The following is a 27,231-nucleotide window of genomic DNA, read 5'->3' on the forward strand; positions in this document are numbered from 1 at the left end:
GACGCCGTAGCTGCCGGCAACCTTTTTAAGCCGGTGTGATGCGGTATGTATGTAAGACATGGTGACACAAGGCTTGCCTTTCCTATCTTCGGCTTGTGTGTATGTACTTGCTTGAGCCCATTTGTTATTTTTGCGCCACAACTCTAGTACATCCTAAGCTATAATAGACATCCGGGCAGGCTCTGCTCTTTTCATTGTCTTGCCCTAACAAGAAAACAAACTTTTCATTGGAGCCCTGTACACGACTAGCCTCCAATATGAGTTACATTGAACAATGCCTTCTTTAGCGAGTTACCACCAATTTTCGGTTTTGGTATGTCTGTTTCTACTGCTAGCCTCTTTCGTCGATCGATGCCGGACATAGTGCAAGAGAGATAGCAGAGAGGAAAGGCAGGGAGGTCAACCAGACGAGCGTCCGGTTTGCTACCCTACATTAGGGAAAGGGGGAACAGAAAGGGGAAAGCGGGATAGAGAGTACACTGTCTGTGCACGCAGCAAAGAGCCTGAAAATCAGTCAAGTCAAAGCAAGTGCTCCATCGATACGTTAGGCTGCCGTCTTTCTGCTGTCTGAAGGTAATCTTGGTGCTTCATAACTGGTGATGCCCGTTGAAGTCACCAGTGAAGATCAAGGAGCCGGTGGGCGTCAGCAGTCGGTTGCAGTTCGTGGCAGTATATTTTTAAGCTAAACACCAGCCGTTCTGACCTTATTGCGAATATAATTATGCGGATGAGCCATGATGCAGTTTAAAGAAAAGTCGGAAGGCGATTCAACGTATATTTCAACTCCACGAAAAGCATTGTCTTCCTGGGCATGTTGGGGGCGAGAATAGAGTGTATGAACCGTGTTATTCTTATAGCCGGGCTGTAGCGACAAAGTTTGATCGACATGAAATAGAGGTTGAATCGGATTCAACATTTGAAACTAATGTATTCCATTTCTTAGTAAATTACCTCCACTTTTCAGCGTGTTTCGAGCCGCAAACCTCCTTCGTGGGCCGACCCCGAACATAGTTTAGACTGAAAAATGTGACAGTACAGATGATGATGCCAATGACGAATAATATAATTTATTCCCAGAACCGCGGTGATTGCGGCGATGGTGATAGTGTTGATCACGGCAATCATGATAACTCTGATGGTGATGATTTTAAGATGATGACTATGATGATAACTGACGATCAACACCTCGAAAAGCAGTCATTTATCAGCATGCAACTAGAGGCTAATGCGACTTTCAACTTTCTTTCCCCTCTATATATTCAGAACACCCAGAGACACGAAATGCTTGCGAACAGTCGATCAGCAACAGCGCTATATCGTTACAGACAGCTTTGTTGTATTAGGACTTCTTACCTTGGCGAACAGAATACACAGTCCATTCATTAAGCAACAGACGCCGCTACGTTTCACTTGATAATCATGTGTTGTTTGTTCATGTCCTGGCCACGCCGCTCAGTTGACATTCACTTCTTTTGCTCTCGTCATTGGCCATGGCAACTGAACAAACAACACATTGAGTTTTTCTGCGAGAAGGTAATCAATAGCAGAAAGTAAGGAGACACGGCGCGTTGCTTCGGGGTTTATGACCGTTGGAAATGCGTTTCGTGCCGTGCATGAGGGCAACCTTGTCGTATTGGTTGTTGTTGTTGCCTCAAAACATCATTCGTTCCCACGAAGGGGTTTACCCACACTGAATGGATTCAAACATACACCCAACAACATACCAAAAAGGGCAAGGGTGAACATTGTACACGAAGAATTTCGTAAATAAATGATAACACAGATTTTGAGAGCACCTATACACAAACTTAGGAAAAAAATGCCTTAGCAACGTAATCTTCCGGACGCTTCAATGAACTTGTGCATATGCGCATGGAATAAGCAGACTGTACTCACATTGCTCACAATTCTTTTTTACTTTTTCACTGATGAACGTTCTTAAGTGAGCCGCATGCCCTAAAATCATCGTGCCCCCACACTCTTAGAAATGTTTACACGCTTTGGGGCGTATCTTGTCCCACAACAATCATCGTCATCTGCCTTGCTTGCGTTTCCTTTCATGAAAACTCTGCGCTCGCTACTTTCCGCTCGAGAATGCTATGCATGGAGGAAGGAAAAAGTTAGGAGAAAGCATTACGGGACGCAGCTAGCATTGGCAAGCGAACGCTCCGTGAAGCCCATACATTTACTCAGCGGTTGCCCAACACGCGACCTCTTACGTCAAGATGACGGAGCAAGAATCGAGATTTGCTGAGATGTTTGGTCCCCAGTAGCTATACCAGTGATTGTTATTCGGTGCGCGCTTGTTCTGCTGCCACGCCGTGGCTCTTCATGCAGAGCGGGAACACTAAAACCATCCACGACCCTTGACATGCGATCACATGTTGCCACAGCAGGTTTGCTTCACTCACGTTGCCCGATGCTACCTCATGACGTTTTCCTTCCTCCATGAGGTTATGCCACGGCGATAGCGCGCATGCCATCCGTGACCTGTGAGTACCGGGCGAGCAGCGTTGAAGGAACACTAAAGGCAAATACTGAGTTGACGTGGACGGTTGAAATATCATTCATGAAACCTGGAAACGCTTGCTTTGTGCCAAGACCTAGTTTACAAGAAAATTGCATCCGAAAGGTCCGAATACCATTACTGAAAATCAGTTCGCTAGCCAACCAACTGGGGGACTGGTGACTCTGCATACGCCATCACCACCGTCGGTGAGTAAAGTATAAACCCCATGCAAGCGATCTTGCACGCGACAGCGACAAGCGACGCGATGTAGATGGCTGTCGCGTTCGCTCGTCGCCTACAAGTTGCACCCCATGCGAGCGATGACTTCGAGCGACGTCTCCCCAGTGTTGCCGGTATGAGGGCAGCAATATAGGCGCCGAAACTAGCGTGACGCGTGCTTTATTACCTTAAGTTGATGTATTTTACTGTAAAAAGCAGCATAAAATATTTCTGAAAGTCTTGCAGTAGGTTCTTATCCTTGCACCTATAAAAATTCAATCGTTTGCTCGTTCCGTGCTACAATCGGAAGTACTGGAGTTATGTACATCCAGTTCCGGCTTTGCGCTATTGGCTAGTCGCTCATAGCACTTCCGGGCGACGAGCGACGAATTCTAGATTTGCAAAACCGAGCGATCGCGCGACAAGACCGAGCGATCTGTTCAAGCGACGGCCCGATCCGTCGCGCGAACCCGTCGCTCGTCGCTGTCGCGCACGAAATCGCGCTAATGGGGTTTAGCCTTAAAACGGCGTTCCATAGACGACGGTGGTGCCGAGACAAGGCAGAGCGGCGGATTCGCCACTGCAGCTGGTTTTTGGCCAAGTGCAGTAGACTGTTCGGGCATCCCGCGGCATTGCACGGAAGTTGAATTCTCTGCTACTTCCCGTTTGTGCGAGTTTTGCGAGCCAGCCAAACCAGCGCAGCACTACGCGATAACGAAACTACTGAAACGCGAACGCGCGGGCGGCGCGTAGTCGAGCGAAAAGGAAGCCTTTCGACCTCCCGCGTCGTTTCCAGGGGTAATTTCAATTAGTTGTTCATTTTTTTCTAAAAATAACATAAAATTGGACAACTACATTTTATTTCGTCTTATAATGGAATACAAGGATGTTTCTTGCAACGAGTCGTTGAGTAATAGCGACAGAATTTAACTGAGTTTTGCTTTCGTCATATTGCAAGTTCTTGAATGTCCCGTGGGAGTGTAACCATGCCCTGCATTTGATTTCTCGATTTTAAGGCTGTCTTCTCGATAATATTGACGCCTTAGAGCGTCTAGAGCTGCAATTTATCACTTTAGCTTGACTTACTATTTGCCTTTAGTGTTCCTTCAACGAAAGGAAATGCGGGCAAGATAGACGACGGTAATCGTTGAGGGAAAAGGTAAACCTCAATGTATAGACTCGTAAACGAATGCTCACCCTTTGGGATGCATATTGCCACACTTCGATAATCGTCATCGGTCTTGCTTGCGTTTGCGCACGTAAAAACGCTGCGCCCACTACTTTTCTCTCGAGAATAATTTGTCATGATGTGATAACGCGCATGCCGTTCGTGACTTGGAAGTACCGGGCTCGCACCGTTAAAGGAAGGAAATTCGGGTGAGACAGATAATGATTATCATTGTGTGGAAAAATAGGGGGGTACTTTTGATTAGGAGTGTACAAACTTTTTTAAGAATGCAGTCCAGCTCCCGTACACTCTGAAGCCAAAATTATACCGTTTTGCCACACAACAATAATCGCCATCTGTCTTGCCCGCATTTCCTTTCTTCATCGCGGCGAGCCTGGTACTTCCAAGTCACGAACGGCATGCATGCCCGTTATCAGCATGACAGAGCATTCTCTACAGGAAAGTTGCGAGCGCTGCGTTTTCGAGGAACCAAACGCAAGCAAGACAAACGACAATTATTGTTGTGTGGCACCTATACACCCCAAATGGTGTACATTTGCTTAAGGGTGTACTATAAAAAATGTTTACACCCTTTCGGGCGTACATTCTCCCCAAACAATCGTCATTTGCCTTGCTTACATTTCCTTTCGAGAAAACTGTTCGCCAAGAATGCTATGCCACGCTGATAACGCGCATGCCGTTCGTGGCCTGGATGTACGACGCGCCCAGCGTTAAAGTCACGCGCAGTAAAGGTTTATGTGGAGCACGGGGACGGGTCCCGGTCATGTGCTGTCGCTTATGTCTATGCAGCTTCAAAACAACCTGCTTGGGAGCACGCGTCGACATAGACAAGAAATGGCCCACTAGATATATTTAGGCGGTCTAGTAACACCATTCAGTGGAATTGAAAATCAATAATGTAATAGGGACGAGTGCATCAATGTGTGAAGAGAAAGCGGGTGTATGCATTTTTTCTGAGGCGTTGTTCTGGCATTATGAAACATCGTTCCAGCGCACAATTGAACACGGATGAGAAGAGAAAGACAACACGAACGCCGGTATGGACAGCTGGGCTAGTTGGTTGTGTTGTCTTTCTCTTCTGGTCCGTGTTCAATTGTGCGCTGGAACGATATTTCCCAATGCTAGTCACAACCAACTAGCCCAGCTGTCCATACTTAGCGTTATTCTGGTTTTCTTCATTGCAACTTCCACATTTTACACCAATATTTCAGGCAGAAATATTAGCAAATAGTTTACCTCTTCGAAAACTTTCTGTAAATTAGTTCACAGTTGAAATAGTGACCGATTCGCTGTCACTGTGCACAACACTCACCTCATCCTCTGACAGTATAATTTCAACGCACTAGAATCATAATTCCTTCTATCTTACGACTTTTAGCTTGACCTGAGTACCAGGTCCACATTTGCGGTTGCATCCCTTGGTCGACCAGTCTAATCTGTTCTGCCACCTTCTTATATCACCGCGGATAGAGTGAGAAAATTTCCTCCTTTAAGGTACTCTGAATAACCGACATTCGAAATAACATACTTTATCCATTTGATTTTATTTTCCCTAGGGAAAATCAATGATGTCCCACACGTAAATCAGAAATCACTCACGAATTTGCGATGCCGTATTCCACCACTAAATATTTATTTACACAGGTTTGGACTGGCACTGTCCCCCCTATGTCATATCTGCAAAGAACATGGAACCATTTACCATCCTTTATTAACCGGCCGTCTCTTCGCAATCCAGAGAAAAAATAACTTGTAAATTACATTTCGAAAATTAGCCATTGGTGTTAACTCTGAAGACATTCTCTCCTTTGGGGCGTTTATATTGGATTTAAATCACATAACCTACGCATGGCATGTGCGAATTACTCCTGACACAAGGAGAATACCTGGTTAAAATTCACCTATTTATTATTTAATATTTAGCAAAATTTGAATTTTAATTGAATTAAAATTTATTGCCCTCAAGTTTGCTCTGCTTTCAAAAGGCACGCATTTCCCTCTAAGGAAACAAAAAGTGGCCCCAACATTAGTTTGTCCACTTTAATTAATTTGTAGAACTTCAACTATTCCGTCCCGTATATTCTTCCCCTGATGTTTTCACTTCCGGCACCACCCGTTTAACCACGGGCTGCTTGGGCAATCCTCAGTAGTGGGTGGTACGCGCCATAATGTAGGCGGCAAGAAAGCAAGCAAGTTATGCAGCGCGTGCTTCTCTGTTTACTGATGACATCGGCGACGTCATTTCATCTACGATACTGCATGTCGCATGCATTTACTTGTTATATTTTATATTTACTTTCACTTCTGAGGAGGCGGCCATCGGTTCTGGTATTGTTTTGTGCCAGCTTCACCTTGTGTCGGTTTCACCTTTCTTGCAGTATAAGCGCTCCATGTATTAGGGCATGCGCTCGTATTCTTATACGCAATCTAATAAAGTTTAGGTACGTTCACGTACGTGATAATAAGTTTCCAGGGGGCACATTCGGTGACATCTGCTCATCGTGATCGTCGCCTATTTGATTCCTCAAACACCGCTGTGGATCCATTGCAACAAAAAAAAAAAAAGAACGACAATACTTACGAAACTGTATCGCAGCGGTGTGCTGTAACGAAGCACGCTGCCCTTAGAGCTAAGAGCAATTGTCCGCTGCTCGGCGGACAATTGCTCTTATCGCTCTGCAAAGAAGGCAGACGAGAGAAAGTATGCGCACTGTTGGAATGTGAATGCCCTCTCCACTTTTTTTTCCCTCTAAAAAACGTTTTTCTCAAGACGTGCCAACAGCTCGACGCGGAGAGCCCTGTCGTGCGTTGGCCATGGCCTCCGAGACTACGCGCGCTGCCAGGTATTGCACCAGCCGTCCCATTAGCAGTGAGAGTGTAAGTTCAGTTGTGGGCGTGGTCAGCTCGTCCTTCGCACCGCGGCGCTCGTAGCAGAGGGCTTTTCATCACACAGTTAGTATACAATGTCTAGAAAAAAACCTGAAAGAAAAAATTCACCACCGCAAAGGTGCCACCATGTTGCTACGGCTAATCTCTATAGCACTGAAAATATTCAAAATCTCGTGCAAGAACAAGCACTAACGCGTAGCATGTACGTGTGTACAATGTGCAATGTTCATTCCGAAAGTATTTCTGAAAGACGGACGGCTATTTACTACATCTACAAGATACGCGTTCCAGCGCGCACCCACTTGCTACAACATGGAGGAAGGAAATAAACTGAGGAGGGGCCCTACCCCTTCCGGCTGCTAAGAGAAAAGTGTGGATGAATTCGTGTGGTATTTTTCCGCTGTAGCTGCCATTTCGTCGGGGCACAATGGCGGTTTCGTTATGGTGGTGTTTGCTCATGCGTTTGCTGCCCCGTAGGCTTCGTATCGTAGCAACGGCGTCGTGTGTGCAGGACGGCGTTAGTCTCCGTTTTTGTTCCGCTGTGTTGTCTAGACCGTGCTCTCGCGGTTGCATTTTGTGGCCAGATGGGACTGAAGAAAATAGAAAGCGTGAAAAAGAGCGCGTATGCAACCCCGTGCACAACGCACCACGCCTTCGAACGAAGGACGATCTGGGAATGTAGTTCCCGTCTTCGGTGGATGCATGCTAACGTGTAATCGTAGAATGAAAGCGCTGTGCTTCAGAATGCGGGATAAGCACCTTCCAGGTCAGTGGGATAGCTGTGCAGATTTGCTGTTTCCGGCTGCAGACGATATATTTGCGGCACGTATAAGAGCCGTGTGGAGAGTAGGGAAAGAAGCGGCTGCTGCGAGTAATTATGGGAGTAACGCTCCTTACCGCAGGTACGTGTGTGCAAGAGGGGCGCACGGAAGTGAAGGTTGGAGGAAGCGGTGCAGGACCGAACAAGCCTCGACAGGAGAACGTACGCCTGCCTGTCCATCAAACGGCTGATGGTCGCACGTCGGCCCGGTCAGCGCGCTGGCAGCACGCATACTCGCTTACTTTTCGGCACCGCACTACTTCATTTCCGTGAAGCTCCACTTACCGTGAGAACAATATGCCTCAGGCCGCAGAAGGTATATTTAAACGAGTAACGACGTACTCATGTGCTGGTCTCTTGTGACATCTCCGCGGTGCGCGGTCGCCCGAAATGACGCAAGACGATTCCTATAAGGCCACGACCAGCACAGGTGTTTGTTCTCGTAAACTTCAGATAAGCTAGCCATCGGTCGCAATGTGCCTAGAGTGTGCTGTCTGCCATCGCCAGCGCATTCTTGTTGTGCGGTGAGAATGTAGATTCATTTTCAGAGAAGCCAGCAGAAGCAGCGGGGGACCGTCCTTACAGTCTAAATTGCGGTCTAACTTGAGCCTAACTTACTCGCACGAAATTACTTATTACACTCATCCCACATGGGAGAAGTCCACAAGAGAAATCATCCCAAATGGGAGTAAACGCCACGTCGCCGAGCGAATTCCCGAATGTGAGGTAAATATACTCCATTCATATCGAGTTTTAGATAGCAACATCTCTCACAAGAGTTTTTATGGTGTTCAAATAGGGGTATATATTAGTTCATTTCCGGAAGCGGCTTTTAGGTATCCTAATTTCAATGAGTATTACTTCATTGCTTGAAGGAGTTCGTAAGTGTTCAAATTGGAGTGAATATTACTTCCATACTTCACAGAGTATTAGGGGCTTCCATACGTGGAAAATATTACTTAATTTCTGGAAAGGGTCTGGATATCTTGCTACATTATTTATACTTTTTTTCCTGCAATAATATTACGGCAAACTTTTGCAGTGAGTTTAGCACACTTGTTAATGAACGATTCAGTGCTGCACATGCAACGTTCTGTGTCGGTAACAATCATTACCGTGATTTATTTTGTTTCTCTCCTTTCTATATATGTTTGCTTATATATTTTTTAGCAAATTTTTCATTTTACCGAAGGGTCAGATACAGGGGCCCAGCCAACTTTCCGAACCACACCCTTATACGGCCTTATGTAAGTAGTTACAAGATCTTATAGTAAGCGATAGTTCAACTTAACAGCCTGAAACCCCTCGCCCCACCCACTGGAGTCTCTCCGACGAGCCATACGACAAGCGACTTCAGTTTAAACACGTTAGGATGATGTATGTGTTTTGTGCATATTATTCGCACAAATACACGTCAGTGAAAAAAATAATATGCAGGTCCCACGCACTGTGGGAATCGATGTAAGCGAAGAGTTAGCTGCTGCTTGCGTTCATTAGCGTTATTTGGCGGTGATTATTGACGGCATAACGACAGTCGCCACGTGATGTGAAATGCTACCTTGCCTGCTCCACTTGTGTTTGTTGTTCTTGCTCCGCTCGACCCTTTATGCGCGCATCCGTCTTCTCGGCGCTAAGTGCAGGATTCCGGCGCCATTCTGGGCTGTAGCGTTGTAACTCACAAAACTGCCATCTCTCTCTCACTATTCTTTCTCTAACATGCACCCTACGTCCTCCCTCTATTGCCGTTGCTGCTGCGGGTGAGCATGGAGACAAGCGCAGCAGCTCCTGCACTACTTTTGTGTGTGTGGGGGGGGGGGGGGGGGGTGTCACGCTTAATTCCGGCGTCCAGAGGGCATTGTACACATGCGACGAGGCGTAAATGTTGACACGAGCTTCTCGGCTCGTCTTCCCTTCATGCCACACTCCTGGTATGCACTAACACGATAGCGTTAAACTCCTCGCGTTGCAAAAAATCCGGTGTCGGCGCTGGGCGTCACTTCGTCAATAATCATTCTAAACCACAACCAGGGAGGCCCTCCACGTGGCTCACACATTGTCTTGCATTCTTTACAAAGGTATTTCTCGGAATTTGGAGAACGACAGCTCATGAAGAAATGACGTGAAACAAAACACCGACTGCGCATGCCTTTTATGTTCTTTCTGACATGGCCACGTCACGACGTGGTCGGCGTTAGCGGCGTCTAAGACAACAGCAGCAGCAGTAGCAGCGGGAAAGACGAAGGAAGAGGCAAAGAAAGCTTCGCATTAAGAAGCCGTGTAACATCTACTCAAAGTATTAAAACCTACATATGATCAATAAATACTTTCTTGACGAAAGGGCATTTCAGAAGATAAGCCATTAGCTACATGAAAATCTCGCTATAATAATTTATTAACATAACTTATGACAATAATTTTTGCACAAGGCAATGCGACTCCGGAACGCAATATTTTAATTAGTTGTCAAAGCATGCCTTATGCCGTTGGCATCATTTCTTTCCTGGTGGCGGAATAACGGATTATAGGGCAATAAGTTACCAGGCGCACAAATAAACAACTATATTAACAAATGAATAATAAGACACAGCGATATCTCGAAAGGGCGAAAGGACACGAGAGCAAGTACGAACAGCGTGGATTACGTTATTGAGCAGCTGATAAAGCATGTGACGAATAAACAATGATAAGGAAAATGCATAGCATAGACTACGGAGTTTTACAAATAGCACAACCAAGTGTATTTGCGTACCCAAAAGGCATCAACCTGCATGTGCTGTCATGCACCACGTTTTCGCTATGCCCCCTCCCTCGCCCTCGGAAAGCTTCCAAGGGTGCTCGGCCGCTGATTATCCACGGTAGTATTCCTGAATGGAAGTGCACGAAAGAAGAAACAATTGCAGCGCCGTAAAGAAGGCGACTGTGCCTAGTTTGTGCGACTTTTTACTCCATTTACATGCGAGATTTCTCGTGAAAAAGAAAATGACCGATTTTAGTACGTCTGCAAGTGTTGGAAAAGAATGCACCCTTTCTTCATAATAAATACGTTCCCGCTGGTGACATAAAATTTGTATCCGCGGAGTTTAAATAGGTTCTGCATCCTATCTCGTACCTATGCCGGCTATAGGTTGTGTTTACAGTGCACGGAGGAAATATATTTTCACTCTTTTTCACGGCACGTGATGTTCGCACAAATAGAGTCCCTTTTGTAAATGGAGTGATATCTAGTCATTCCGCCTTTTTAGTCCTTCATTTGGCTAAGCCGGTAGAATTGTGGTTTTGAAGCTTTTTTTGCTCCATGGTGATGCAGTAAATATTCGAGCTATGGAGTTTCACGCGCTATTCAATCATAAAGACCCATATTGATGCTTACTTATGTTTAAAGCAGGGAACGGTGTCGCGATAGTATACACCGCGATTGAATCCGTTGGTCGTATCAGTACGGCGCGCGGACGTCTGCTCAGCCCGGCGTGGTTGCCCGCCGAAGGTGAGAAATATAAACAAGTGAGGTGAATCTGCGCCGACAAGATGGCGGAGTAACGACAACTTCCGGCGTAATGGAGGTTCACAAAGTGTGACGTCAGGGCCTCGGTTATTTCTACCTCCACGCTATGATAACTTACTGGTTCCCTGATACACGTTTTGACAGACGTCGTCTCGTGCCTTGTTAATGACAGTGCTTCAAAACACAGAAATGTCGATAAACGGACTTGTTTCATTTTTGCAGCCTTTAGTTCAACTCAAAAGGTAAAAAAAAGCACAAGCTCGCGTGAGAGAAATGGGCCTCACTGAGTGTTGATTGTAACACGCCGCAGTTGCGTAGCCAGGCGCTTGGAAATGCGAGGCAACCCAGAGTCCGGTATCTGTCTCGAGCAGATACCTGCTGACGCCGCGCTTCGACGCGTATGATTTGTCTCGCACTATCTGCGCATGCGTAAGTGCAATGGCGCGAGCTTTCGCGCCCCGGCATGCGTACGTGCAGTCTGGCCTTAAGTATATGCTTTTTGTAGGTCGACGAGGCTTTCGGGCGCTCCGGTACTGTTGCTGCAGCTTGGATGAGGCGAGAAAAAAATTTTGCGGTGTAATATGACGTATTACTAAAGTGGAATTGACGGCTGAGGTTTACGAGGGGTACTGTGAGTACTTGGGTTTAGGAGTGTGCTTGAGTACTTGGATTAGGTGCACATTAGAGAACCCCACGTGGCCAAATTAATCTGAAGTCCCCTACTACGATGTGCCTCATAATCATATTGTGTTACTAGCACGTAGGCCCCCAGAATTTATTGGTTTGCCAAAATTGCCACAGTAGCACTTCGTAGTGCATAGTCGCCAACTGAAATTGAGTCACTTTGCAATTTGATTCTGACATTTCCAGCCCTCCTTATTATGAATGTTATCGCTTGTGAGCTGATGCATATAAAACGTGCAACGCTGGCGCCTGTCTGTAATTATACGAGAGTACAGAAAGAAATATTCTACGCTTGTCTACTGATCTATTGTTTACGTATACCAGTCCAAAGGCTAATATTCAAGTTAAGTTTCACTAACATGTGCGAACGCAGAAAGGATGTTTCAGCTAAGGCGCAGCAAGCTTCAATAAAGGCTTATTTGCGAATTAAAGAAACTCGTTTCGTTATGCTGCGCGCGTTTGCATGTCGCTGTCTCCATGCAACCTGGATTTAGCGAGGGAGTGTGCACAAACCGCGAAATGATAAACTATGCAATTATTTACTTGTTTATTAGTATATGTAATGGTCGGCCAAGCAGGTATTAACATAACTACAAACAGTAATGATCAGCTTGGTAATTACACCGAACACAATATTGCTACTCGCGTTTGCGCGTCTACTTATGGGATGTTTATTTGTTTATCTTGAACCTATTTATTTATGCATAGTTTAGACAGAATTTAGCGAGGCATTGGATAAGGGGGAAAATGCAGTTAGATCAACGTAAAACAAGTGTTATTCAACAAGCCAAAAAAAAAAAAAGGGCAGCAGTGTAACAAAATCATTATTAGCTGTCTCCTGCGCCACCAAATCATTTTGATTTCTCAGAAAACTTTCTCGCGCCTTCTCAGGCGAATTTGAGCTGCCAGTTCCTTCACCTCGCTTCTATGCACGCTGAACGCAGGCCCGTACAGGCCCCCAGTGGCAGGAAAGCGTGCGCAGCCGTTACCCTGGCCGTGCTCGCGACGGGCGCAGTCTTCCTGCTGGTCGGACGCTACGTGGTGCCGTCGAACTGGCCAAGTGGCTGCTCGACGGCGAGTGGGGCACCCCGATCCGCTGCTGCGGCACCAGCTCGCGGCGACTCCGCGGACGCAGGCAGCGAGCAGCGGACGCCGCCGCCTGCGACGGACGCTTCTGCCAGATGTGCAAACAATACCCGCGGAAGCGACGGCTTTGTCGGACTTGAGAGCGCCTACCGGGAGGTCGACACCGACCTGCTTACCGAGGCCATCGTGGACAAGACGTTGGATGAACACGTGCAGTAAGCAAATCTTATCGTCGCCTTACTTGCCAGTAGACGATCGTAATATGAGCATTATCACCTATCTTTCAAAGATTGGGCACCTTGTGTTTCTCGTTGTTGTTTTTGAAAAATTTCAGTCTTCGAAATTCAGAAATGATAGACTATGCAATTATTTACTTGTTTATTAGTATATGTAGTGCTCGGCCAAGCAGGTATCTCGCAGGTATTTTTCGCCAACGAATGTACCTTTTTTTTTTAGGCCTCAATAAAAGGACCACACGGGTGGTCAAAATTGCTCCTGAGCCCTCCACAATGCCGTCTCCAGTAGCCCATAGGTCTTGCTTTGCGGTGTTAAACCATATGAGCCAATGAAATTGCGGCAGTAGGCACTGTTGTTTCATTTACCCATTTCGCAACGCGCCTTTTAAATAGGCAGATCCACTTTAAATGGAACGCCAATTAATTTTGTCACACATTTTGGTAACGGATATGTCACGGCCAATGTAGGCATTAGAAATGGATATGACTTGGGTATACCTCGGCTCCAACTTGGTTAATGCCATCGTGTGTCCTAAAGTGGTTAATCTGCAAGTTAATTAGTTGAGTTATATTTGTTAGTGAAATAGCCATTTCGATTTCTCGAGCAAGAAAAGTGCGCTCATGCGGGCAATCCTGCTCAAGGAGTATAACAGTGGTAGCTCACACGGGAGGGTTATAAACATTCTGTTCGAGTAAAAAAGTTCTCATATATGTAAGGTCGTGACACAGGAATAAATGACGATATCTGTAATCTGAGTTGACGTATGGAAAGTATCAATTTTTTTGCCATCATTTATGTATGTTGATATACACGTGCAGGTTTCTTGCCAAGGAGCCTCACGTGGCTGGCAGTCCACGAGATGAGCAGGTATTGGCCCAATACGTTGCCGACCGGCTCACTGAATACGGATTCGACGAAGTTACGATCCAGCCTTACCACGTGCTGCTCTCCTACCCCAACGCCACGGACCCAAACAGCGTGCGTGCATAATTAATTCAAATAAGATTGCATACAAGGGTTCGTTGCCTCTCTTTGAATGTAAATAAATTACGTCTCACTGTAATGATTGTAGGCGTAGGCTTCGCGGACGCAATTGAGAGTATTTTAGCACCGACTTCTTTTATTAGTACATCGCGGCATTTTAGTTCAACGAATTACGTTGCGCACACTGTTTGTACCGCTGGCTTAAATAATAGTGTTTTCGTTTTCTGTGGTACCGGAGTCCGCCTCACACTCCATCAGTGAAAATGTGAAACGGCGTCTGTTTATGGACATTGAAAACTTGACCTATTGATCTTTCGGAGAGGACAAAAAGAAGGATGTGCGCAATGAATTATGGTCCTGTGACGACGAATGATGCCTTACCAGTGAAAATCTGTCCATTTTATTAATTTGTTAAAATGGGAACCCGCATATATAGGAATTAATCAGCAACGTAGTTATTGATTCACTTTAGGTTCATGTTCCATTGTTATTCACGCTTCTGGATTGCGTCATAAGCCGCACGAACGCATAACTCGTTGCCGATCTTTGTAACTCCGTATCAACGGTGACATTCTTTTCATGGAAGCACGTGCGCATGGAAAGTTTCTGTTCTCAGTAACGTCAAGTCGTACTTGTCTGCATACATGAATTTCATTAGCACAAGAGCGTGTGGACGGTTTTCGAAAAGCATGTCCATTTCTTCTTACGCTTTTTTTCTACGTCTTCGTACTGTCAGTGCCCGCGAAGGATCGCCGAGAATCAGGGGCAGCTTGTCGCTTAGACCTAATCCGGTTGCCATTCGTCAATTCTGGGCATTTAGCAGTAAATGGCAGGGATATTACAGATTTCTCTGCATTGAACACTGCACGAAAGGTTTCAGAGGGTCTATACCACTTGAGGAAACAGGGCAGTTTAATCGGCCTCGCTTATTCTGCTAGGGCGATGATTGCTTTTAAGGAGTACTGGCTACCTTTCAGACAGTGTCAACTCGTTCTAAAAGCAATGAATCGTTTCAATCGACAACGCGGTTAGGCAGCAGAACGTGGGGCGCGTTCATTGTGCGTTTTACGGAACCGGAATCAGAGAAGTACATTCTCGCAGATAACATCTACAGAAAAAGCCCTTTATAACTGGGTGCCTGGGACGTCCAACATATCTTATGTTCTGTTACACGAGGCGATTCATTGTAAAGATCGCGCACCGTACATCTAACAATAGAGCTGGCTAGACACCTTCGACAAGATAAGGCCTTTATTCAACATGCATTCGGGTGAAATAAGTCGATATTTCATTTCGCACACATCGTTTCTCGGTAAGTGCGACTGTAACCGTCCACAGTGCGCCGAGGTTCAGACCATCCTCCGCGGCCAAACGTGGGAGTGACGCCACATAAAGCTGCACATCGTCGAATGCAGCTGTCGCTTTTCATGAAGTCGAAATATTTGTTTGTGTACAGGCTCTTCATGTTCCGTCGCTCATTCTGTTGTGTTCGTTAACAGTTGCGTCTTTTCCGCCCAAGAAGGCTTTCAATACAAAGTCGGTCATCACTTACGATAACACCATCACGTCGTGATCAAGTGCGACGTATTCCTGAGCGGTCACACCTATACTGTTTTGTTAAAACAAGCAGCGCATGAGTTTCGTGATTCGTGAAGCTGTACAGAAAATCTGTAGCACTTTCTGTGATCGGCACGCTTGCGGAGAGCGTCCCTGGCGCTCCCGTGAACGCTAGTGCAGAGCGCAGCTGAGTGGCCTCTGCGGAGGAAGAGAACGTGGCGTTCGTTGTAAAGCGAGTAATCAGTTATCGGGGCGCCTAAATCATCCCGTTGTACAGGCACACTTGTTGTAGCGGTCTTCGCTGTACAGGCGTTCACAGTGCACATGAAAGATAGGAATTCGGCCGGGACATAGTTTAATCCTTCGCTATACAGATCATTTTGTTGTTGAGGTTTCATGTACTTTGCGCGATCCTACCTGGGAGCGTATCACATCATGAGAGCATTCAATATGACACTTGGCGGCGATTTGGAAACGATAAAGGTTAAAGAAATTATAAAGTGACATACTTCTCCCTGTCCCAAAATGGCCACGGCTGCTGATCGGCAGTTGTTTCTGCTTGATCTAGTCGTTGCCTGAGAGGTTTCGTTTATGTATTTCTTGTTTATGTACTGAGAAGATAAAGCGTAGCCATTTCACGATACCTTGTTTTATTGCACAGGTGCAGCTCCTGAACGGTACAACAGGCGAGGTTCTTCTCGACGCCGCTGCCCATGAAAAGCCGGTTGAGGGCCTCGACACAGATATCGGACCTGCATTTTTCGCATACTCGCCGCCAGGAGATGTTATGGTACGCACGTTCCCTCATGCTACAAGAGAGGAGAGTAGGAAAGTGTGCTGCCAGAGCAGTGGTTCCATATTGCACGGCCGTTGTTCTTCGCATGGTAACTACTTGGGAGAGTTGGGATTGTGAATGTACTGTTGACACTTGGCGCAATACAGACACTGCAACTGCAGGAGAGAAGATGCATCGAGTCTAAACACCGTGTCTTGGTTCTTGGTGTTACTGCTGTCTGATGAACTCGTCCATGTTGCGTTAAGCAGGGTGTCACACCGAAAAGCTTTCGTCTTTGGCTGGAGTACGGATGCGCTGTTCTAGATATCTTGCGGTTCAGTTCAGGTTCATTCCGGAGCAAATATATCAAGGTTTCAAACTGGTTCATGCGGTTTCTTTACGGTTCTGAATAGGGCAGAATGAAAATTTTAGGAAACGTTTTTCAGCCTCAGCCTCGAATTTCCGTCAGCGAGAGATAGTCTATTTCTGTGATGACGCGTCACGGACCGATTTATCTCTGACGTCTTTAATAATTTTTTTTTAATTATGGGGTTTTACGTGCCAAAACCACTTTCTGATTATGAGGCACGCCGTAGTGGAGGACTCCGGAAATTTCGACCACCTGGGGTTCTTTAACGTGCACCTAAATCTAAGTACACGGGTGTTTTCGCATTTCGCCCCCATCGAAATGCGGCCGCCGTGGCCGGGATTCGATCCCGCGACCTCGTGCTCAGCAGCCTAACACCATAGCCACTGAGCAACCACGGCGGGTGACGTCTTTAATATTCCGCAACAACTTCAATGCATTGTGACCTGAGACGTGCGCGATGGCGTACTGTGATTTGTTTTCGAAACCGCTCATTGCCCAATGCGTTGAAAACACTAAATTTCATTTAGTTGCGCCAGAAAGCTGCTTCACACCTGCTTTCACTTTGTGCGTTAAAGTTGAATGACCATTGATGGGGAATTAAAATTTGCTACGGCAAATGCCCATGTGACAGGTGTTGTCATTCCACCTTTTGTACTCTTTTGTATAGCAGGCAACCACGCTGTAACTGTGCGCCCATGCAGGTTCTGTTATTTCCACAACCTTAAACTTACACGCAGTCAAGTTGTTACAGCGAAGCTGTGAGCGCGCCTAGGAATCTTTAGTAAACGTTATATATGCCTGTTCTCACAATTATCCGAAATAAAGAAAAAGATCACGCACGAAATTCATATTTCGAGAAAATGTGAGAAATGTTTGAGGCGATCTACAGATTAATTTTGAAGCCTCTTGGTTATTTAGGTGCTAAGATCACCAAACTAGAACAGGTACAGAGAAGATCCATGCGTTTTGTTTATAACACATTTACGAGAACTTCCGTTACAGAGCTTTAAAAGAGGGCAAACTTTTCTTTTCTAGCACAAAGAAATCGTTGTTCGCGATTGAAATTCTTATATCAACAAATATAGGTTAGTTACTTTGTTCGGGTTTAATGGTACAAATCACAAATAAAGGGGCATTACAAGACTGACATTACTGAAATCATATGCTTCTCGTCCGGATACGCTACTCGGCAAAGAGACAACTCCTTCAAGTATTCATTCTTTCCGCGCGCAATAGTGGACTGGAACCAGCTAAAAAATAACGTCGTCCCTGCGCCAACCTTAAAGAGACACTAAAGCGAAACAATCAATCAGTTTAGACTACTGAAACATTGCTTGAGAACCCTGCAGGCAGTCATTTAAAAAAAATAGCTTGATTATTATATGAGAAAATGAAGGTCTAAGTATCAGTATTTGAATTTCGCGCGGAAACCCCAGCGTCGGTACGTCAGCGTGACGTGAGGAATACCAAAGTATGTTTTCGCATTTCGGCCGCGTTGGCTGAATAAGGCTTCCCGAAACTTGCCATGTTTAATATTTGGTTCCTTTAGAACACATTGTAGTCAATCTGTACCGCTATATATAATTAGTAGGCCCTAGGAGATGCCATCAAAATCCAAGACGTCACAGCTCCCAGGTGCGGGAACTTAAGTAGGCGTCGCCACCCGTATTTCGTTCTTGCGCTTTTTCTGGCTTACCAAACGTCTCATCGCTGTAAGAGTGGTGTTTTTGGTGTTGTAGAACGGTAATTTACTGATGCAGAAGAAATCATTTTTCACTTTACTGTCCATTTAACTTCTTTCTTATCCTATATACAGTGACAGTATTTCGTTTGCATCATGTTTCCAGTCACAATGTTTTGCTTCTTTGGTGTAACCTTGTGTAACCTGGTGTAACCTCGTGAAGTGGTCCTGGTTGTTCTTTCCAAGAAATAACAAAAGCCCGCGAAATACGAAATAGATGCGCACTCGCACGCCGCTACTCAAGCGCCTACAAGCAACCATTGAAAGATACACGGCAGCATTCTTTTGTCGCCGCATCGTACAAGGCTCCGCTACGCTTATCAATGCGTCAGCGGCGTGTTCTCTTGATGCCGCGACCATCACATAGCGTGAAGCCCTGTATCGAGCTGCCGCCGCTAGTAAAGCCGTGTATCCGTGGCTATTCGCTTAGAAGCGCTTGAGTAGCGGCGTGCGAGCGCGTATCTATTTGGTATTTTGGATGTTTCGTGCGCTTTCGTTTTTTCTCGGAAAAACCAACGAAGCAAAACTGACCACTAAACAAATGCTTGATTCGGAGGTTATTTGAGGTGCCCTACAACTTTACAATTGATATTTTTCCGATTAAAGCAATAATGAAAAAGTTCACTAATTAAAAGTCATTTATTGAGTAATACTTCGTCATGAAAAAATACTGACCGTAAGTACATACGACTACGGCTACTGTGCAGTCGTTACGATTTCTCTAGAGCTCTTGGGTATTTTTAAAACCTTGGTCCAAATTAACTGGGACACCCTCTATGCATATAATAGTAATAGATCCGTGTACTTAGATTTAGGTGCACGTTAAAGAACCCCAGGTGGTCGAAATTTCTGGAGTCTCCCACTACGGCGTGTCTCTTAATGAGAAAGTGGTTTTGGCACATAAAACCCGACAATTTAATATAAAGAAGGTATATGGAACACTTATGAAGCTTCCCGCTTACTTAGAAGGACTAAAGACGGCAGCAATGTGATATTTTGGCAAAATAAGGACCATGCTATATGTGTCGTTTACAGAAAGTTTCAAGTGCGTTGAGTAAATATGTACCGTGGGCTCAGTTATATCTCCGCTCCTTTTCAACTTAGTCATGCTGGGTCTCCCCAGTCAACTACGGGAAATCGAAGGAATCCACCACGCTATATACGCAGACGATATAACGATTTGGGCGGGCGGCGGCAGTGACGGCCAAATTGAGAACGCACTACAAACGGCCATTCACAAAGTCGAAGAGTATATCCAAGGAACGGGCCTCAAATGCTCCCCGAGCAAGTCCGAACTACTTCTTTACCGGTCCATGCGCAGAGGCATGCCACCAAAGAGCTACACGTGACCCTGGGAGTACGAGGAAATCGGCCTGTACACCAAAGACGGAAATGCGATCCCCAAAGTGAACAAGATCAAAATCCTCGGAATCATCATTGAGGCCAATGGAGCTAGCGGCGAAACCGTGAGTATGATCGAAGGCAAAGCCACCAGCACCACGAGACTCATAATGAGGATAACGAACAGACACGCGGGCAAGAAGGAAGAAAACGTCATTCAACTGATCCATTCCTTCGTTGTCCGCCACATCGCCTACGTAGCCGCCTACCACAGCTGGTACGTCGCGAAAAAGAACAAGATCAACACGCTCATAAGGAAAACGTACAAGATAGCCCTGGGCCTCCCGGAATCGACGAGCACCGAGTTCCTGGCCCAGTTAGGCATGCACAACACCCTGGAAGAAATAGCCGAACATCCCTAACAAAATCAGAGACGCCATTACGGTGGTAAACATACCAAGAAACGTGCACCCCGATTACAACCGAGGCAGAAGAAAGGCAAGAGCCGAGGCACTGCACCGTTCATTCGACAGGGAGAGGAACGCACGCTTTGTCGACGCAGCCGAATATCCGAATGGCCAAAAATACACCGCCGTAGTCATAGACACAAACTGCAAAATCAGAATAGCATGCAGTCAATACACCAAACACTCGGGAATAGCGGAGGAAGTAGCGATCGCGCTGGCCCTCACACAACAGGAATGTGAAGTCGTACTAAGCGACTCGCAAAGGGCAGTAAAGAATTACGCCAAAGGTATCATCTCCAAGGAAGCCCTGTCCATTCTCGCCAAAGCGGGCAGATCCAAAACCGCGAGCTCGGGGATCATATAGTTCCCCGCGCTCGTCACCACGGAAGGCGACGCGCTCTCGAACCTACACGAGACGGCGCACCGGACGGCGCGAGACATGACCCGCCGCGCCGAACAGGGCAACGCCTCTCGCACGATAGCAAATACTCCTCGCGCAGAACAGGACAGACTCACCAGATACAATGCATAACTAGTGCATCTCTAAACGCCAGAAGGATATACCCACCGCCGAATCCCAAATTGAACAGGAGGCAGGCCGTCGCCTGGAGACAGCTCCAGACGGACACCTTCCCTAATCCATTCCGTCTGAAATTCTCTTCCCAGATAAGCATCAGACAACACGCGCAAATTGTGCCCGGAAGGACCAGCAACACTCAAACACTTGATGTGGGAGTGCAATGTAGTTATAGGAGGGATGGCAGTTGCTCCGGAGACCCTGTCGTCGAGCTGGGCATGCGCTCTGCGCAGCTATGACCTCGGAATCCAGAGGTGGGCAGTCCAGCAAACCCGTTGAGGCGGCGTTGAGACAAGACCTTGACGTTCCCCCGTGGGAGACCTGAGCCCGTGTCGCGTTAAACCTTGTGGACGTACATGAAAGTTTTATCCATCCATCCATCCATTGAAAATACTTAGCATTTGTTTTCTCAGAGTTTTCATGTTTACACGAGGCCTATAGTTCGTTTTCCCAGTATTCTCTGTGAACTATGCCAGACATGTTGTTTACATTTTCTTAAAGTATGATTCATGCTGCGAGTTCTTTCAGCGTACGCAAATTACAGTTTTTGCAGAAGCTAGCTTGTTCAAGCGTTCCAGAGTATTACATTGCCATTATCCATGTTGTTTTCCAGAGCCCCAAGAGAATTTTGTTTACCACTTAGTTCAAGTTCGGTGAAAATGTAGGAGGAGGGAGCAATTTTAAGTGTAATTCGCGGCAAAAATATGTTACTGGACTAATTAGCATGGCAAATAATTACTGAACCTTTGTTTTATTGTCATTTGCGTCGGTTATAAGAGGTTCGTAGTTGATTTACTCCGTATCTTCTGTAAAAAAAACCAGCCGACTGTTCATAATTCGTGAAATTAATGGCAACGATATGGGTAATGTCTAGGCGAAGTTCAGTATGTCTGGGTCTATAGCGGCCTTTCAAATAAATTACGTATTCGAATGATGCGGAGCGTTAATGTTTTACGATCACCACAAGATTTAGCCTGCTGCCGGCAAAATTACCCGTACAACTGGGATCAAACTTGGCAAAAATTGGGAACTACTATGGCAAAACAGTACGTATGCATCTGATACAGCCTTCGCAAAATATTTGTTAAGGCGGTGTTTGGAGATTTCATACGACCCTTATCAGCAATGTTTTTCAATGTCTCGAGCGAACTCCACGCAAAGTTTAAATTTGGTGCTAAGGGGAAGCATAATAAGCGCAGTGCGTAAGGAAATTTTAAAGTCTCTGACTTAATTAGGAGGAATGAAACTATTTACTAAACCCTCGTTTCTTTCGCCATGTTACTGTTTTCACACCAAGCTTGCCAGGCTAATCAACACTTGCGCAGAAGTAACAGCATAGTTCTGGAAAATCCAGAACTATGGATTTTCATGTTGGCATAGTCGCTTTTATAATATATTTTTTTATTATTTTGACCACACAGTTCAATATTTAACTAGTTTCCTTCCTCCTATTCTGTCCTCTCTTTCTTTCCTCTGTCCCTGTACCCCCGCCTCCCCCATCCTACATACACTGCTGACAGCTGATCAAATGTCAGAAGATGTAGCTACCTCGGTTACAACGCGGTCAGCAGAAATCTTCCTTTCTTTTCATCTTTTTCTCCCTAATATTTAAAATCAACAATCAATTACTCCTACACCAAGCCTGAAGTTGGTGGAAAAAAAGGGAAGGTTATGTATGATGCGTAGGTAAAATTAGAAATGTGTGGGTAATTGCGGCTTTTGCAGTAACTTGTGTATTCAAGCGCACCGGGCAGTGCGGTATAATTGGGTTTTACGATGGCGCAGTATTTAGCCTGCAGCCTTGGGAGATGAATGTATGCCGGCAATATCAAATTTTTCCGAGAAGAAGCGCCATGATAAGTTTGTATGGGAAGTTTAAATGCGTGTGGATTGAATGCAGCCTTTGTCAAATCTTCCTTTAGCAAAGGCGCAAAAGTGTTGCACGGCATTTTTGTTTCCAAGTGTCCCGGGGGACTTCTACGTTAGACCGACCTTACATTTGGTGGAAAAATGTGGGGAGGGGGCTTAATATGTTATGTCTAATGCAAGGAGAAACTTTACTGTTTCTGAAATAATTAGGAGCATTCCACATAATTACTGAACCCTTTCCTCTTTTACATTTTATGCGTTATATCAGATTCGTACTAGGCGTTTTCTGCGTTATACGGTAAACTCAATGAGGCACCTTGTCCATATCTTCGTAAATAAGCGGTAGGTTATTGATGATCTGTAGGAGCTCAAGCTTTCTTCGTTAATTCGGGCCTTCGCATTAATTTACCTATATTTCAGCGCTACAGAGCTTGATAAGTGTGTTTTACGAACGACGTAGAATTTAGCCTCTTGCCCCGGAAGAACCAAGTACGCCACAAAATCAGATTTAGTGAAAATGTGTGGACACTGATTGCCAATGCATGCGAAGTTATGTGTGCGCGGGTCAATTACTGCTTTTGTAAAAAACAAATTAGAGGCGATTTAGCAGTATATGTGAGAGATATAGCTTTACGTCGCAGGTCTTGGAGTTGCCGGATTCATTTTAAACCGCGTTCACCAATGTGCAAAGTTGTGTTCGTGTGCTCACTGGATTCACGTCGTGCCGCTTTTCGGAGAGCGAAGTGCAACTGGCGCATTAAAGCTTACTTGATAACTGCAACAAAGCGTTATTTACGGGCAAGGCTTCAAACGGGTGCGTCATATGCAGGCAACGTTTCAAAGTATGTTGTTTAACGACAGACAACTGCGGAATGTTCTTCGTTTACCTTCTCGAATGCAAGAGCTTCGCTGGAAACTTAATTGTCATTCCGCAAGGTCGCACGTGCCTATGTACTGGCACTTATACAGACAAGAAACATTCTGAAGATACTCGTACATAATGAATTCAAGTAAGTTAGAGATTCTGGTTATCAAGATTCTGGCGTTCGCAAGAATGCGTCTATCACCGTACTGACTTTTTGTGCCATTTTGTAGTTTGCTGTACAGTTCGTGGAGGTTAATTATCTTATGGCCATGCGGCACTGCACTCAAAGAGTACCTACCGTTTTCTCTTATTTCGCAGTCACATCAACCCGCACCAATCACGGGGTATCACTGCAAGTGTACCTGTACGAAGTAGAGCAAACTTAAGCTACACTGAAAATTAGTTGGAGCTTTAAATAAACATATTTGTTATTCGCGTACATATCTTGTCTGTAAATTTAACGGATCGTTTTCGATTCCTGATTCGGTGTGACGCCAAGCACAACCGAAATGCCTGTTAGGATTTTCAACGCTATACATTTCTCTCACGAGTATGGTTGCGTTGCAATTGCAGCACGGCCAATGGGTTATGGCCTTAAAACAGAATAAGTTGAACGGAATCCTTATTGTGCATTAAATTGACGGTTTTGCCATGTTGGCAGAGCATGAATGCAGCTTTCTGTATACAATGCGAGGATAGAGCAGAGGCGAACACACGAGCGCTCGTGTGTTGGCCCGCTCATGTGTTGGCCCGCTCGTGTATCTCAGCCTTTTCTCCGTCCTCGTCTTGTGCACAAGAAGCTGCGTCCTTATTGTCCCTTGTGGGCGAGGCGCGCAAATGCCCGCATTTTTGTCGCATAAGAAGCAGCCTTGGTTGGATAAAAATTGAACACGTAATGAGTGTCTGAACTGATTTCAGGTTAACTGAAGTAATTTGAGTATTAGCACGGGATTCGTTTGCCGACCACAGGAGGATTTCGGCATTCGCCCAACGTTTTGCCTCTCTCGGGCCCTTCATTAGGTCAACAGGGCCTTCTGAGTCGTTTCTCAAACCAGTTGGGACCGGTTCCTCTAATAAGTTTCGCTTCAGATTCAGCTCCAAGATGGCGAGAAAATAACGGTTCGAGTCGCTTCCGGTTCAGCTGAATATAACGGCTCAGCTCCACTTTTCGGTTCAGTTCTAGTTCGGTTCCACAACATGGCGTTGAGTGCCTGCTTTTCTTTGCCTAATTGAAGGCTCCTGCCTCTAGAAAGCTCGTGAAGACAGTTTATGCCACTAATTTATTCTATAAGCCCGTCGCATTATTATTAACATTGTTATTCTTACTATTACTAATCATATTTGTTTAGAAAATAGGTGCACACTTGACAAGAAAAAGAGAGCGAGGAGCAGGCTGGCAACTGACACTGGAAGGGGCACGAAGCCTGTCTACTCTTTAGATATGAGGAAGCGACAGAAACATAGAAATGTAATGTAATAAGAAGAAGGGGAGGAAAGCGGGGAAAAAATGAGTAAGATGACAAATATCAAAGAATAAGCAGAACACACACTGTAAAGGTCACGTACGCTCGAGAAAACCGTTCAGACATTAGCCTCGCTAGTCAATCGAGCTGTCATGGTTCTTCTACGAAAAAGGTTGCTCATGTGCAGGTTCTTTCACGCTTTTTGTATGTTTTGCTGGAGTAAGCTAAAGTTAAGCCAAGAGTAAACATGTCCCTGGTTGCCAATAAATTTCATATTCAACTAGGGACCACTGAACGGCTGTGCTATAAGTGTGCATGAAGGTTGTACGATTTTGCATCGCTGTGTTTCAGGGCTGTCTCGTGTATGTTAATAGAGCTACGCACGAGGACTTGGACGAGGTGGAAGCACTCAACGTCAGCGTCACCGGATGCCTATGCCTCGCCAGGTAATGAATGTTATGTTTGGGATTTCGCAAAACTGTTTGATTGTCCAGTGGCTCTAAGTCACGGCAAGAGCGATGTACTGCCAATCATGATCTGCAATGCAAGAACCGTACGTATGTATGTACGTATGTCTAGCGGTACTGATGCCCAAACACGGTCCGTATTAGATTCCAAATAACCCCTTGTGTCTTTAGTGTGTCCCTTGTGTGCTCCACACTTCACCTAATTTTTTTATTTTTCTTGACAGTATTAGAGGTCGCGATGTCCTACGACCCACCGTCTCTAAAATGGAAAAGAATGAGTGTCGTTGCTGAACATTCGACGCACGCAAATAAGGCAGGGAATGAAGTTGAAGTCGACCTTGCATACATTTTTTTCTAGGCAGCACACGAAAGACTTAGTAACTGTAGTGACAGATTCGGGCAGCCCTTGCGGCGACTGATTTATGAAATAAACAAAATTGAGCTCTCTCACTAAGGAACTTTTTGGGACCTCCGTGCAGTGAAGTTTAACAGCTTACGGTGGAGCATCCATAGATACATGTTGAGGGAACCGGTTCTGTAGCTATGATCCGCAAATCCCAAAGGATCCTCAGAGTTCTAGAGCGTCTGAGGGGCCGCTCATATACGGATAGGCCCATGGCACATTTCATCCGTTACAGCAGTTAGCGCGAGTACCCGGAAAGCCTTTTTCGCAGGAAGATTTGTGCGCATATACGTTACCAACGAAAGCGTAAAGCAGTGCCTGTATCATCGAGACGCCAGCACCCTCGATTCCGACAGTCGATGTCACGCTCATGCATGGGATTTCGAGGATCTGGAAGCGAAACTCGGAACATCTGCGCGTTTATAATACCATGCAAAAAATGACACAAAGAAAAGGACAAGCAGGCGCCTTCCCTTCCCTCTATCCCAGTGTTCTTCTGTGCGCGCTGCTACCATAAATTGAGCTTCCACTTGCATGTGACTCGTTTCATCACGTGATCTCCACCTGCATACGAACATCTGGCCCCTGTTTTGTTTTGGTGTATCGTGGGTCGAATGTTTAAGTGGGACAAAACGTATAACTGACTACTCAGAATGAAAACACCATGCCTTCTTTAAGTTCATGTTCACGCGCAACAGCGACAAAAAGAAATGGAGAAAAACGGCTTTTCTTAAAGTTTTCAGTGGTAGAGAAAGGTATTGGAATATTTCGTTCAAAAATAATGAAATCTATGCGCAACAAACGTTAGAAGCTATCTTGTAGCGCGAGTTTGGCCTCAATGACGGCGGGTTTAATGTGCACAGTTTAAAAAAAAAAACGCAAAAAAATTTTTCTCAGAACTTGCATGAAAAAAATATATACGTGGGAGAGCTGTGCGCAAGAATATTTAGTGTGCGTCTCTCGAAAATTATTTTTGAACGCTTTCCTCAAATTTAAAGCTATCGTTACATGGGAAAGCACTAGCGCAACGCCACCAACGAAGTGAAAACGAAAATTACCGGTGTGTAGTGTACTTGCACGAATCTTTGCCGTTTTCTTCAAGGTGTGCTTTGCAAAGTATCGCCAAGTAACCTTCAATATACGGGTGAATAGCGGTCTCTCTTCTAACTGCTATTATTATGATCTCAGCGGTGCTTCTACGCGGTCAGTGCTCATTC

The 27,231-nt window shown here is 45.5% G+C and overlaps 1 protein-coding gene across 1 annotated transcript in view; it reads left to right on the forward strand.

Annotated features, from left to right (window-relative positions):
- The window catches only part of LOC126524550 (aminopeptidase NAALADL1-like), a 56,066-nt gene that overhangs the window by 2,461 nt on the left and 26,374 nt on the right, over positions 1–27,231 (forward strand). Inside the window, exons 3-6 of the mRNA XM_055067368.1 lie at positions 12,757–13,113; positions 13,954–14,113; positions 16,338–16,466; positions 25,496–25,590. Of these exons, the coding sequence (XP_054923343.1) occupies positions 12,757–13,113; positions 13,954–14,113; positions 16,338–16,466; positions 25,496–25,590 (741 nt within the window). The remainder of the gene's footprint in view (positions 1–12,756; positions 13,114–13,953; positions 14,114–16,337; positions 16,467–25,495; positions 25,591–27,231) is intronic.

The sequence above is a fragment of the Dermacentor andersoni genome, chromosome 3, assembly GCF_023375885.2.
Source record: "Dermacentor andersoni chromosome 3, qqDerAnde1_hic_scaffold, whole genome shotgun sequence".
In the NCBI taxonomy this organism is placed as follows: domain Eukaryota; kingdom Metazoa; phylum Arthropoda; class Arachnida; order Ixodida; family Ixodidae; genus Dermacentor; species Dermacentor andersoni.